This window comes from Camelus ferus, chromosome 18 (assembly GCF_009834535.1).
Source record: "Camelus ferus isolate YT-003-E chromosome 18, BCGSAC_Cfer_1.0, whole genome shotgun sequence".
Taxonomy (NCBI): Eukaryota; Metazoa; Chordata; class Mammalia; order Artiodactyla; family Camelidae; genus Camelus; species Camelus ferus.
The window spans coordinates 14364955-14377997 of NC_045713.1; the positions used below are offsets into that span (position 1 = coordinate 14364955).

The 13043-nt window shown below is 56.0% G+C and overlaps 2 protein-coding genes across 2 annotated transcripts; both read left to right on the forward strand.

Moving 5' to 3' along the window:
* Window positions 1–2002: 2002 nt before the first annotated feature.
* PRSS33 (serine protease 33) lies at window positions 2003–4231 on the forward strand (the record flags this gene model as incomplete). The annotated part of the gene is made up of 5 exons (XM_032461057.1): window positions 2003–2042; window positions 2171–2333; window positions 2540–2811; window positions 3040–3209; window positions 3398–4231. Coding segments are annotated over 5 exons (804 nt in total), but the record flags the coding sequence as incomplete, so codon positions are not given.
* Window positions 4232–8177: 3946 nt separating this feature from the next.
* On the forward strand, window positions 8178–12916 carry ELOB (elongin B). The gene is made up of 4 exons (XM_032460260.1): window positions 8178–8537; window positions 8671–8805; window positions 10260–10365; window positions 12748–12916. The coding sequence occupies exons 1-4, from the start codon at window positions 8193–8195 to the stop codon at window positions 12858–12860; spliced, it is 699 nt and encodes a 232-aa protein (XP_032316151.1). The 5' UTR covers window positions 8178–8192; the 3' UTR covers window positions 12861–12916.
* The last annotated feature ends 127 nt before the right edge of the window (window positions 12917–13043 follow it).

Here is a 13043-nt window from a genome sequence, read left to right on the forward strand (position 1 = left end):
GGCCACTCTCTGCTGGGCACTGTTCTGGCCACTGAGGACCGCTAGAGACTGAATCTGTGTCTTCTCCAAAATTCATATGTTGAAGCCTTAATCACTCGCCTCCCCAGTTTGACTGTTTTTGGAGATAAGCCATTCGTGGAAGTAATTAAGGTTACATGAAGTCATAAGGGTGGGCTCTGATCTAATAGGATTAGTGTCCTTCTAAGAGGAGACACCAGCCAGCCCTCCTCTACTCCCCACCCCGGGCAGACACAAAGAGGAGGCCATGTGATCACACAGTGAGATGAAAGCCACCTACAAGCCAAGAGGAGAGGCCTCAGAATGAAACCCATCTTGCCAGGACCCTGTCCTTGGACTTCCAGCCTCCAGTCCTGTGAGAAATCAACTGTGTTGAAGCCACCCAGTCTGCGGTATTCTGTTCTGGCTGTCTGAGCTAAGACATCGACAGAGACCCAGTCCCCAGACAGATGCAGATCAAACTGCTTCTATCCCCTGTCAATTCACATGGTGACGTGGCTGAGGAGGAAGTGTGGTGGCCAGGAAGGACCCCCAGGAGGAGGAACCAAGTGGAAGGCTGCTCGAGGAGTATCAACTTGATAGAAGGAGGTTCCAGAACTTTCCAGGAGGTGGGCACAGTCCAGACCCTGACCACCACTGAGCCCTGTCCCTAGCATTTCCCCACCTCAACAGAGACTGGCAGTCTTGCTGTCTGGACACTCCAAACTGAAGAGCAGACTTTCCCAAAGGTCAAGTCTGCTCCCACCTCTGGTCAAGTGAGGAGAGAGGCCAGCTTTGAACAAGCCATTCATTCTCGCTCCCAAACTCTGCAGACCCAGGCCAGGAGGAGCTATGCATGGCCAGGGATGGGAGACTGGGCTCCTGGACAGAACAATAGAAGCCCAGAGCCAGGACTGGTTTTGGAGATGAGCTGCCAAAGTTCCTCCCGAGCTTCCTGGCCTGACCACAACAACCCCCAACCTCCACCCCTGCCTTTGCCAGGCTGGGCCCAGGCTCCTGCCCCCAGTTCTCAGCACTGTGGCCCAAGCCAAGCTTCCTTGGAGAAACCCAGGTGTCCCTTTCCTGCCACCTCAAAATCACTGTTCAAAGCATCTTTGTTCCAGGCTGGGACTACTGAAGCCGCAGCCCTGCCCTGACCTCCTTAATTACCCCCTGGCCAGGCCCCCACCCACTCCTGGCTCTTTAAGCCCCCAGGTCCTCCCCCAGGGCAGTCAGCAGGGAGGACACCAGCTGCGGAGGGTGAGAGTAGAGTTAGGGGCTGCCAGGGGGTCAGGAGCAGCTGTCAGGTGGTGGAAATATGTGGTGGGGGAGGGGCTGGGCACAAGGGCTTGTATGGCACAAATGGTGCCCAAATCTAGCAGCATTTAGGGGGCAGGGGTAATCTTTGGGGGCGGTCTGGGCAGAGGGCAGAGCTGGGCCACAGGGACAGGTCTGGGACCAACCAGGGGTTAAAGGGTCTGGGGTCTGGTAGGGTTTGGGGGCTAGTGACCTGGGCTAGGACCCTCCTCTCCATTCTCTGCAGGCTTCAACCAGAGGGCAAGCCCCAGACAGTACTACCCCTACCTGGCGCAGCCCTGAAGACAGAATGAGGCGAGCTTCCTGCCTCCAGGTCCTACTCCTACTGCTTCAGGGTGAGTGGTGGGCAGGGGCGAGGGGTGCTGACCACAGGAACTTTGGTTTGCATCTGTCCCATTTTTCCTGGTTCCCCTAGAGCACTCTAAGGTGTCCTACTCCTGGCTCCAAGTGTTCAAGTTCTATCACTGACCTTGAGCTCTCCAAATCCGGATGTGCTCATCTGTGTAATGGGTGTAAGTCCTCAACTCACAGTACTCTGGGGAGGGTTTAACCGGGTAACTGATTGCACAAAAGCCTGGCATCGGGTCAGTGGAACGTATATAGGGTTCCACCCTCCTTCCTAATCTCTGACCTCCCTCCTGCTCTCCTCGTTATCTGACACCAAACCCTTAATCCCGTCCCTTTCCTGCTTCCTCCTCCAGGAACTGCTGGGACACTGGCGTCTGCAGGTAAGGAAGCCTCAGAGTGCCCTGGTGCCAACCCCCCTTAACCTTGGTCCTGTGTCTCCCCGCCCCCACCCGCCTTCCAGACTCCCACTCCTCTCCCCACCCTCGGCGTCCCCCTTGTCCTCTGCCAGCCTGCGGGCAGCCTCGTGTTTCAAGTCGAATCGTGGGGGGCCGAGACGCCCGAGACGGAGAGTGGCCTTGGCAGGCGAGCATCCAGCACCGCGGCGCACACGTGTGCGGGGGCGCGCTCATAGCCCCCCAGTGGGTGCTGACGGCGGCACACTGCTTCCCGAGGTTAGCAGGCCGACCAGGCTCGGACGAGGGGCACTCCCCTACTCTCTGAGGGCTCAACGTAGAGGGTTGGGGGAGCCAGGACCAGGGAAAGCGGGGCACCACTTGGTGGAGGCGTGATCCCCAGGCTCTGAGTGAGTCGGAGGCGGAGACTGAGGCCCTCCTCAGGACGGAGGAGGGGCGACTGTACCTCCGCTCTTGTCCCGCAGGAGGGCGCTGCCGTCGCAGTACCGCGTGGGCCTTGGTGCGCTGCACCTGGGTCCCGCCTCACCCCGCGCTCTCTTGGCGCCTGTGCGGAGGGTGCTGCTGCCCCCGGACTACTCGGAGGACGGGGCTCGGGGCGACCTGGCGCTGCTGCAGCTGCGCCGCCCAGTGCCCTTGAGCGCCCGAGTCCAGCCCGTCTGCCTGCCGGAGCCTGGGACTCGGACGCCACCCGGCACACCGTGCTGGGTCACTGGCTGGGGCAGCCTCCACCCGGGAGGTGAGCAAGAGGGCGGGGCACGGGGGCTTCAGGGGAGGGACAGGCGATCTCTCTCCATCTCTCTTGACTAGGAACCCCAACTCCCTCACTGCCCAATCCAGGACCCAGCACGACCTCCAGGGACCCAAATGTCCTCCCAGTCAGCCCAGGGAGTCCTGGCCTGGCCGGTCAGACTCTGGTTTCCACCTCACCCTTTCCCAGCTCTTAGAAGTCCGCTTTCTTCTCCAGTGCCACTCCCAGAGTGGCGACCTCTGCAGGGAGTAAGGGTGCCACTCCTGGATGCTCACACCTGTGACCGCCTATACCACAAGGGCACCAACGTGCCCCGTGGCGAGCACATAGTGCTGCCAGGAAGTCTGTGTGCCGGCTACGTCGAGGGCCATAAGGATGCCTGCCAGGTGCGAGAAGCTGCCAGGAACCTTTAGAGTTCGTGCTCCTTGTGGCCAGCACCCTGCCTCCCTAGAACCACTTTCAGGCTCAGTGTCCTGGACCCCAACCCCGAGGCACCACCTGAAGGACTGAAGCCCTGGGACTCTTATTCAAAGTCCCTGGAAGGCTGGGACCTAAACTCTGCTTTCTCCCACAGGGTGATTCTGGAGGACCCCTGACCTGCGTGAAGTCTGGGCGCTGGGTCCTGGTGGGTGTGGTGAGCTGGGGCAAGGGCTGTGCCCTGCCCAACCGTCCAGGTGTCTATACCAATGTGGCCACTTACAGCCCCTGGATTCAGGCTCGCCTCAGCCTCTGATGAAGTGATACTGGCCTGAAACCAGACACTGGGGGTCCCTCAGCTGCCTGGTCCTTCTGGGGATCCGCACATCCCCTTCCTCATCCCCGGCCCTTCTGACTTCAGGCTCAGAGGCTTGATAAAGCTAAGAGGCCATCCACCCATCCATCCCCCAGCCTCCTCCTTTGGGGTGCACCAAACTGGAGCTGTCAACCCTCCTCCAAGAGCCTCCCGTATGTCCGGGAGTCTCACACTCCCTTCCTCCACTTCCTGCTCATATTTACTCTTCTCAGCTCTGACCAGGGTACCCAAAGACAGGCAAGTGAGTTGGTACTTGTTCTGGTCTGTGTGCCCTTCTTTTCTGGAGGAAGTCAGGGGGATTCACATGGGAGAGGGATTCATCACCAAGGAGATGATTCTCCATTACTAGCTCTGAAGATGGTGGGGCCATGTGGCAGGGAGCTGAGGACAGCCCTCAGCTGACTGCCAGCAGGGAAAGGGAGCCCTCAGCGCCACAGCTGCAAGGAACCAAACCCAGCCAATCACCTGAACAAGCTTGGAGGCGAACTCTTCCCCTGGCCTCCAGATGAGAGTCCTGACAGGCTAAGGCCTTGATTTCAGCCTGGTGACACCCTAAGCAGAGAACCCAGCGAAGCCCACCCACAGAGTTGTGATTTAATAAATTTGTGTTGTGTAAGCTGCTATACTGGTAGTCATCTGCTAGAGAGCAATAGAAAATGCTTATTTTGCCCTGCTGTAGTGGAGGTGCCCCGGGAGGTAGGTGGCTGGCCACCAGGCCTGGCCGTCCCGTGTACTCTAAGAGGCTCAGGAGTCTGGGCACCTGGCATCATGCCTTCTGCCCAGAGGAGCCAGGAGCCCCTCAGGTAGGCCTGGCCATAGCTTCTGCTATCCCTGTGTTTTCCGTCACTACCCAACCCATGCCCTAGAGAGTCTGGGTCTATGTCCTAGCCTTGGCCAGGCCCCTAGGCCCAGAACCCCTCTTTCCCCAGCTGCATCTGGAGACCGGCCTAGGCCCTTTGCAGTTCCCTGACCACCCTCATGTGCCTGGGAGCTGGTGTCATATCCCCTCTCTGCCACCCTCTCATCCCCAGGCCAAGGAATAGCCATGCTATAGACAGAGCTCAGTTTCTAGAAGAGCAGAAGGAACAAGAACCTGAACGAAACCTGAAAATTCCAAAGCCTTACCTTGGAGCTGACAGGGGCCGCGGGGGAGGGGGGGAACAGGAGAGGCCGTCATCAAAGGCATGACCTGGCTGGACAAGACCACGTGCAGCTGCCCACCAACACAGGCCTTGGTGTCCTCTCCCACCCTTTCTCCCAGGGAAGAAAGTGGCTATACCAGGTGGTGGCTGCCGACCAGGCCAGGCTGGGAGGCTGGGACTATGGACGGGCATTGAGGGGGCTCCAGGCTGCTGTCTCTCCCAGGCTGAGGGTGGGCATCTATCTGGGGTAGTAGAGCTTGGCTGCCCCTTGGCAGGCGGGGGGTTATCGGGCACCAGGGTACCAAGAAAGGGGTGTGGCTGTGGCTGTGGGCACATCTGCTGCAGGACCCTGGTAGCCCCTGCTGGGTGATGCTGGCTGTCCTCCCATCCCTCCCTCAGCTTGGGGCCAGTTGAGAGACCTTCCTCAAGACAACTCCCAAGGCACTGAGACCAGAACAAGCCAGGGGCTGAGAGCCAGGTTGCCTCATCCTTGAACCTACCATGATTAGAGGAATGGGCTCCCATTTAGAGCCCAGTGTTTCTGAAACATAACCTGGAAGCTAAGGAGGGGCGTCCTAGAAGCAGAGGGGCGGGGACTGCCCATGGAAAGGAATGAGAAGAAATCAGCTACTTCTTGTCAAGCCCTCCCCAGACAGCATTCGGAGGCCTCTACTGCACCAGCTCACAGGATTTTCACTTGATACTCTGTGAGGTGGGCTTTCCCCATTTGTCAGATGAGAAAACTGAGGCCCAAAGTCACACAGCTGGTAGATGGGTAGACTGGGATTCGAACCCAGATGGTCTAATTCTGGAGGCAGCTGGTAGTGGTAGAGAGGGAATTACCCCCGCCCCCTTGTTCTCTCCACTTCCTCCCACCTTAGCAGTGTGGCCTCCAGGCCCCCTTCCTCTCGGCCCATTCGTGGTGTGGCAGCCTCATGGGGTCAGACAAGTCGCAGCTGTCCTCTGCCCAGCAGGCTCAGTGGCATGGCACCCTGTGCTGCTGCATCCTGCCTGTTAGCAAGGTCAGTGGTGGGGCTGGGAGGTGGGAGGAGTGTCCTGGCTCTGCATCAGTGGCATCCTGTCCCTGGCCTTAGGACAGCTGCCTGATCTGCCACAAGGGAGCCCCTGGGGCGGAAAGGGTAGTCCTTGAGGACACTGGGCTTCTATCCAAGCAGGCATTTTCTAACTGCTCACCTGCTCCAGTTGCTAGTGCTGCAACCAGATGGCCCAGCCTCTCCCAAGAGTACTGACATGGCCTCAGTTTCCCCATCTATAGTCTGAACTGGTAACACCTACCCCATCATGGCTGTAGGGAGAGTGGAGATGACTCAGTGCTGCCCACAGAGCATGTATGCTTCGCCAGGCACAGGTGGGCTTTCAGTTGATCTCCTAACGCCCATGAAGTGGTCTCATTTCCCATTTCATGAATGAAGAGACAAGCCTAGAGAGGCTAGGTAACTTGCCCTAAGACCCACAGCAGGTAAGAGGTGGAACTGGATTTGAATCTGGGTGACTGACTTCAGTTCCACACTGAGTTATGTCACTTCCCTGATGGAAATGAAAGTAGTTGTAAAATACTACAAATGAGAGGTACACTAGTGACTAGTGGTCATTGATTATTACTCTTTATTCTTCAGTGCTTTTAGTAGACCAGAGGAGAAGGCTCACAATGCTGAGACCCTATAGGCTAAGTCTGGAGGCCAGGGAGGGACCCCATCATGAGCGTCGGGTGATTAAGGCAATGGGACAGAAAGGGCCCAGGAGGATTTCCTGCGCAGAGAAGCAGGAGTAGCTGACCAGCTGGCTCACCCACCATCTTGAGACTCCCATTCTGTCTGTCATTGTTCCCAGGAAGGAGAGCCTGCACGGAGCTAGACCACAGAGCCAAGTGCTGGGAGCTCAGCCCCTGCTCCTCCCTCAGACCTCTCCTGACCCCATTCCCACTGCAGGAGGTGTCACTGTACTGAAAGACGCGGAGGCCTGCAGTCACCTCCCGCAACTGACCCAAGTGGAGAGCACCATGGGGTGCACAGAGATCCCTTCTGAGGGGAAGGGCTGCCTTGAGCTCAGGGAGGGAAATCACAGGAGGGAAAGGGACTTCAGAGGACTCCTGAGGAGTCAAAGGCTGGCAGTCAAAAATAATGACGATAGCTCTAGCTTAGGAAACATTTATTGAGTGCTAACTCTTAGTGGTGTTACCCAAAAACTGGGCTCACCTCTTGGTGGCTGTCGAACCAAAAGATACAACCAAGCCAAAGATCAGGTGAAGGAAGGACTTACTTGCAACAAGTTAAGAACACCAGGGATCTTTCCCAAAGCAATGTCTCTCCGAACAGCAAAACTGGGGAAGATTTAAACTAAGGGTACATGCATATTCATGCAGGGGCTTACACTGAGGCCAGGCTTAGATGACAAAATGGCATAGGCCAAAAATGGCTTCTCTTCTGTCAAGAAAGCCATGCCTGGTTCTCTTTCTCCAGGCGCCCCCTACCCTATCTGCTTACAGTGAGGCTCCACAAACTTTACAAACGGTTATATTCCAGTCTTAAAGAGGAGGAAACTGGGCCTCGGTGAGGTTAACCACCCTGGGCTGCATAGTCAGTGCAGAGCATGGATTTGAATCCCGGCAGGTCTGAGCACAAAGCGCACACGGTTAGCCACCAGCTTGATTAAGGGCTAAAGCGGCAGCATCTTCAGATTCTACCCACTCTGAAGAATTCTCAAATTGTGGCCCCAACAACTACAGAGCTGTTCGGAGTCCAGAGTCACCCGCTGGCTCATCTCTCGCCTGGTGCCACGCACAGGCCTTCTCTGGCACACACCAGCAATGACCCAGCTGAGGCTCTCCCTCTCCCGGCCAGTAGTTGGGAGAAAAGCCTCCTTTCCTCACTCTGGTGTAACGACAATTTGGGGCGACGCAGGAGAGCGTCCAACTACCAACATGGAAGGCCTAAGTTGTTAGTATGGATACCCCTGTAGAGGGCAGCCAGGGAAGGACCAGGGCACGGAAGCTGTTGAGTGCCCAGGGCCCCAGGGGTCAGGGGGCTCTCCCTTCCTCCTCCTGGGAAACGCGAGCACCCACTCTAGTCACGCATGCTGCTTCTTCCAAGGATGTTGGCCAGGCCCACTCCCTAACCCCAACAGCCGCGCCACAAAGCCTCTGAACTGGATTAAATAATCCTTACTACGACGGGGAAACGGGGACAGTTCTCCGATACGGTGGCCGAAAGAACCAGAATTAACACCTCCTCAAAATGGCCGCCAGGGAGACCCATAACCATGAGTCAGACTCCCCAACATGGCAGCCCAGGTGTCTCTGAGATGCGAATGTCTTGCCGTCCCGACGACTAAGACACACATCATTCATTCACTGTCTCTAGGAGTGTGAGGTACCCTGCGCTGGCGAAGTTAACCCCGACGTCCCCAAAAGAACGATGGGGCCTGCGGCCCGGCGTCCCCATCACTGCATCAACATGGGGACGTCGCTTTTGCCACACCCAAGATGGCGCCGTCGCCTCCTGCGTCCCGCCTGCGTTCGGTCCTTTCCGGATTTCCACCAGCTCAGCCACTCCGCCAACCGGAACTGCCCTGCGCCACGGCGCCGAGATGGCGGCCGGACGCTCAGCAGGAGCGCCCCCACTTGCCGATTACTTAAAATGGCAGCAGCGGGGAGGGGCCGCCGGCCGCGGGGCATGCTGGGGGCCAGCGCGCGGGTTGCCGGAACGGGGCGGAGCGCGGCTGCGCCGGCGCGTCGAGGGGGAGAGGCAGCCGCCGCGATGGTGAGCGGGTGCGGGGGGAGGGGCGCCGGGCCGGGGCCGGGGCCGGGGCCGGGGGCGGCGGGGGCGGCAGGCCGCGTTGTGGGGGAGCTCGGGCACCAAGCTCACGCCGGCCTGCCCTCCCCCCCCACCCCAGGACGTGTTTCTCATGATCCGGCGCCACAAAACCACCATCTTCACTGACGCCAAGGAGTCGAGCACCGTGTTTGAGCTGAAGCGCATCGTCGAGGGCATCCTCAAGCGGCCGCCGGACGAGCAGCGGCTGTACAAGGTGCGGTCTCGCCGATTCCGGGCGTCCAGGGGCCGGGAACAGCCGCCCGAGCCTAGCTGTGGGCACACGGCGGCCGCCTCGTTGATGTAAACAGCGGCGGCCGCTGGCCGGAACTCCCCCGCGTGGGGCCGTTGCTCGGACTCGGGGCGATGAAGCCCCGAGAGCGTTCGCTGTACAGGGGGTCTCGATTAGGATGACTTTAAATTCGCGCGCCAGGCTGCTGAACGCCGAGGGCCAGCGTCGCATCTAATCTACAGCGGCCCCACCCGCAACGTGCAGGCTCTTGACATCCCTGCTCCGCGATTAAGGAAACTGAGACTCGGGGTTGGCCACTTAACTAGCCCAAGGTCATTGGCAGAGTTAGGATTTGAACCCCGATGCCCGTAATCCTCTGCAGGCCCATTACATACCATGCCACCATCAGCCCACCCCACTCCTTAATACAAAGAAATAGTGTTGATCAAGATGAGTCAGGTCCCACCACTTTTTCACCCAACAAACTTTATTACTTTCTAACCTTCTCATGTTCTAAAAGCCCTCCCTTTCCTCCTTACAAACCAATTGCAATTATTCAAGGATGGCTTGGGGTTTGGTGTTTTCATTGGGGAATTCGGCGTGTCATCCCCTTATTCAGGCCTCTGGCAGCACGAGGTCCCTCACTTAAGTGCATTGATCTGATTCGGGCTAGAAACTGGGAAATTGGTCTTTCGCTCCAGACTTAGTCTTCACTTTCTTTGTCTCTAAAGATCTTTCCTTCTTGAAACCTACTGGGGCTTCGGTGTTTAGGACTCTTCCTGCTGCCTGAGCTCGTTCCACTTGCTGTGCTTTCTTTTTTATTTACTTACTTTTCCCCTTAACCGGGGATTGAACCCAGGACCTTGTGCACCCCAGGCACTGACCCGTACCACCACCACCTAACCCTTGTGCTTCGTGCTTTCTGTGTCCTTTGCTCATTGATACCTGGTTTCTCTGTGAGTTGTGAATTCCAGGAATTCCCATCTTGCAGATAGGAAACTTCACATCAAAAAGATCAACCAGGGGATAGGGAGTATAGCTCAGTGGTAGAGCGTGGGCTTGGCATGCACAAAGTCCTGGGTTCAATCCCCAGTGCCTCTGTTGGGGGGAAAAAAAAACTTTATCCAAGATGACAGAGTTGATATTCAACGAGGTTTGCCTGTGGCCAGATTGGGTCACTGACAGTTGAAATTAGTTTCACCTGGAATTTGGAGAGGAAAAAATCGGACTCTGGAGCCCTATCCTAGGAGGTTCTGATTTGGGAAGTTTTGGGTGTAGCTCAAAACTGTCTTTGATATACTCTGAGTTGGTTCTGGGTCCTACTTGGGGTTTGTCTCTCTTCTGACTTGCAGTATAGTTGCTGACCAGAGAATAGAGAAGTCTTTGGGACTGGCCCCTCCTGGGTCCTCTCTTGAGACCCTGCTTGCCTTTCTCCTCAGGACGACCAGCTTTTGGACGACAGCAAGACATTGGGCGAGTGTGGCTTCACCAGCCAGACGGCTCGGCCGCAGGCCCCAGCCACTGTGGGGCTAGCCTTCCGGGCAGGTGAGGAGGCTGCGGCAAGGCGGAGATGGCCAAAGAAAGGGGTTGTCAGGGAGGCTGCAGTTGTTCCTCTAAGCCTGGTGAACAGTGTCTCCCACAGTCCACAAAGTGCAGGCATTATCTTGTGATAGTGTTTGTTTCCCCATTAGAAACGAGAACCACAATGAGATTCTTGTAGATCTTGAAGCCTTTTTCATGGAGGACTCAATGGTCCCTAGTCACAGTACCAGCTTCCATTTACAGAGAACTTTTTGACTATCACCTGGCCCTACGCTCTGCATTTTATTTCCCTTGTCCCATCTAATCCTCTTGATAACACGAGAGGCAAGCACTTTCCTCCCCATTTTGGAGACACAGACACCGAGGCTTGCTGGCAGTCATGGCGGGGAGCCGCGGTTCAGATGCAGGCTGCCGGGACTTCCCCTGAGCTGTGCACTGTGCCAGCCACTGTCTCCATGATGCATTTCGGCAGCATCCCTGTACAGGCCAGACTTGTGTTATGAACATTTTAAGGATAGGGAAGTTGAGCCTCGGGAGGTTAGATCAGGTTCAGCCCCTTTGTGCCCCAGAGCTTGTATTCTCATCAGCCACACTGCCACCCTGCCCGAAGTTTAAAACCCTGAGGGGTAGAGGTGGTTTATTTCCCTCCAGTGTACCTCCTTTTCCCAAGAAAAATAATTTTAATTTTCTCTTTGTCTCTGGAAATTTAAAAAGGGGTTGTACGGAGTTTCCACAGCTGTGGACCCAGGCAGGGGCTGTGTGAATGGCTGAGTAGACTTGGATAAAGTTACAAGGAGTTGTTTTTCTGACTTATAGTAAGAAAATGTATCGAGGGTTCAGGAGGGAGCGTACAGCCTTAGCCACTCTTCTCAGTTACAAAAGGGTAACTGTGAGGCCTTAGCAGCTGTGTCCCGGGGCAGCTACTTCATGCCCCTCTCTGTAAAGGACTGGCCTCACAGCGAGGCAGCGTGAGCCTCTGTACAACTGCAAGTGCTCAGGAAAAGGAAACCTTTTAGGGGCTTTTACATGGGTTCCCTCAACCCTCACAGTGACGCTGAGGCAGGTGCAGGACTGGTACAGACTTTGTATAGATTGCAGGTTGGGTGCTGTACAGGGCTGCCCTTCTGAGGCAGGCAGGCGAGGGCTGAAGGCACATCTCATTCTAAGCCAAGGCCAGGCTGCATTCTCCCAAAGTATCCCTCTCTGACTTGAACAAAATCACCCTGTAGACTTGCAGGTGATTATTTGTTCCCCATGACAACGTTATGGCATAGGTTGTGGTGGTGACTAGATCCCAGGTGGCATCACCTATGAGGCTGCAGTGTGGACTGTGGACTGGCTGTTCTTTGCTTCCCTCACAGGCTACTTCCACTTGCAAAAACACACTTCTGGTTTGTTTCCTTTTGCAGCTCCAGTAAAGGTGAGACAGGTCTCTCTCCCCACCCCCAAAGTAGTTGCTTAGTTAGGGAGATGACAGTGTCAGGTGTTAAATGGCATCATCTGGACTTTCCAAAGAATGGAGAGAGGTGAAGGCAAGAGTTGTCATTGCAGATGTGTGGTTTGGAAGATGAATTAGTGATTAAGCTGGCCTTGGTGTCTTAACTTCAGCACTGTTTGACATTTGGAACCAGATAATCCTGGGTGAGATTGTCTTGTGCATTGCAGGATTATTTAGCATCTCTGCCACTACCAAAGGTGGCCACCTACTCACTAGATGCCAGTTGCAGTGCCCCCAATCCCCAGAAGTTAAGACAGTTAAAACTGTCCTCAGACATGACCAGCTTCCTCCCTGGGCAATCTAATCAGTTGAAATCCAAGTCAGGTTGAGAGTTTCCCAGGTAGAAGTACAATAGAAAAGTTGTAGCGTTCATTTGCTTTGTGCTGAGGTGACAGCAGAAACAAGACAGGAGAAAGTCTTCCTGGGGCCACTGTTCATTGAGGAAAGCAGCTGGTCAAAACAGGTGGGGATAGTAGTGTAACATAGAGTGACTGGGTAAGGCGTCTCTGAAGAGGTGATATTTGAGTGCCCATGGATGCCTAGAACAGCCAGTCATTCTGAGTGGCAGGCTAAGGACCACCAAAGGCCCTGAGGCAGGAAAAGAACTTGATGTGGGAACATGGGGAGCACAAGGACAGGTGGAGAGATGTAATGGCATGAACTTGAGATTTTTCTTCAAATTACGATGGGAAGCTATATAGGGGAGGAGTAAGAGGTGTTAAGGGAGCAAGGAGGGGGAGATTGTAGGTGGATGCAGGTCAGCCCAGAGGCTCACTGAGGGAAGCAAGAGGGTGAGAAGGGCCCCAAGATGGGGGAAGGGAGCAGGGTCAGGTTGGTCCTTTGTAGTGGCCACCCCTCCTCCAGCTCTCTACTTTCCTCTCCACCAGATGATGCTTTTGAGGCCCTGCGCATTGAGCCCTTCTCTAGCCCCCCTGAGCTGCCGGACGTGATGAAGCCACAGGACTCGGGAAGCAGCGCCAATGAACAAGCTGTGCAGTGAGTGGGCCGCCGCAGCGTCCCCACTTCTCCCCCAATAAAAAGATTTGGGTGTCTGCCTGGTTGCTGCCTCTTTCTGCACACCCTCACTGGGGTGGGACCCACTACAGCCCACTCCTCAGGCTTACCAGGCTGGCCTTCTGGACAAGCTCTCTGGATCCAGCTATCCTATCCCTCAAGCCAGCCT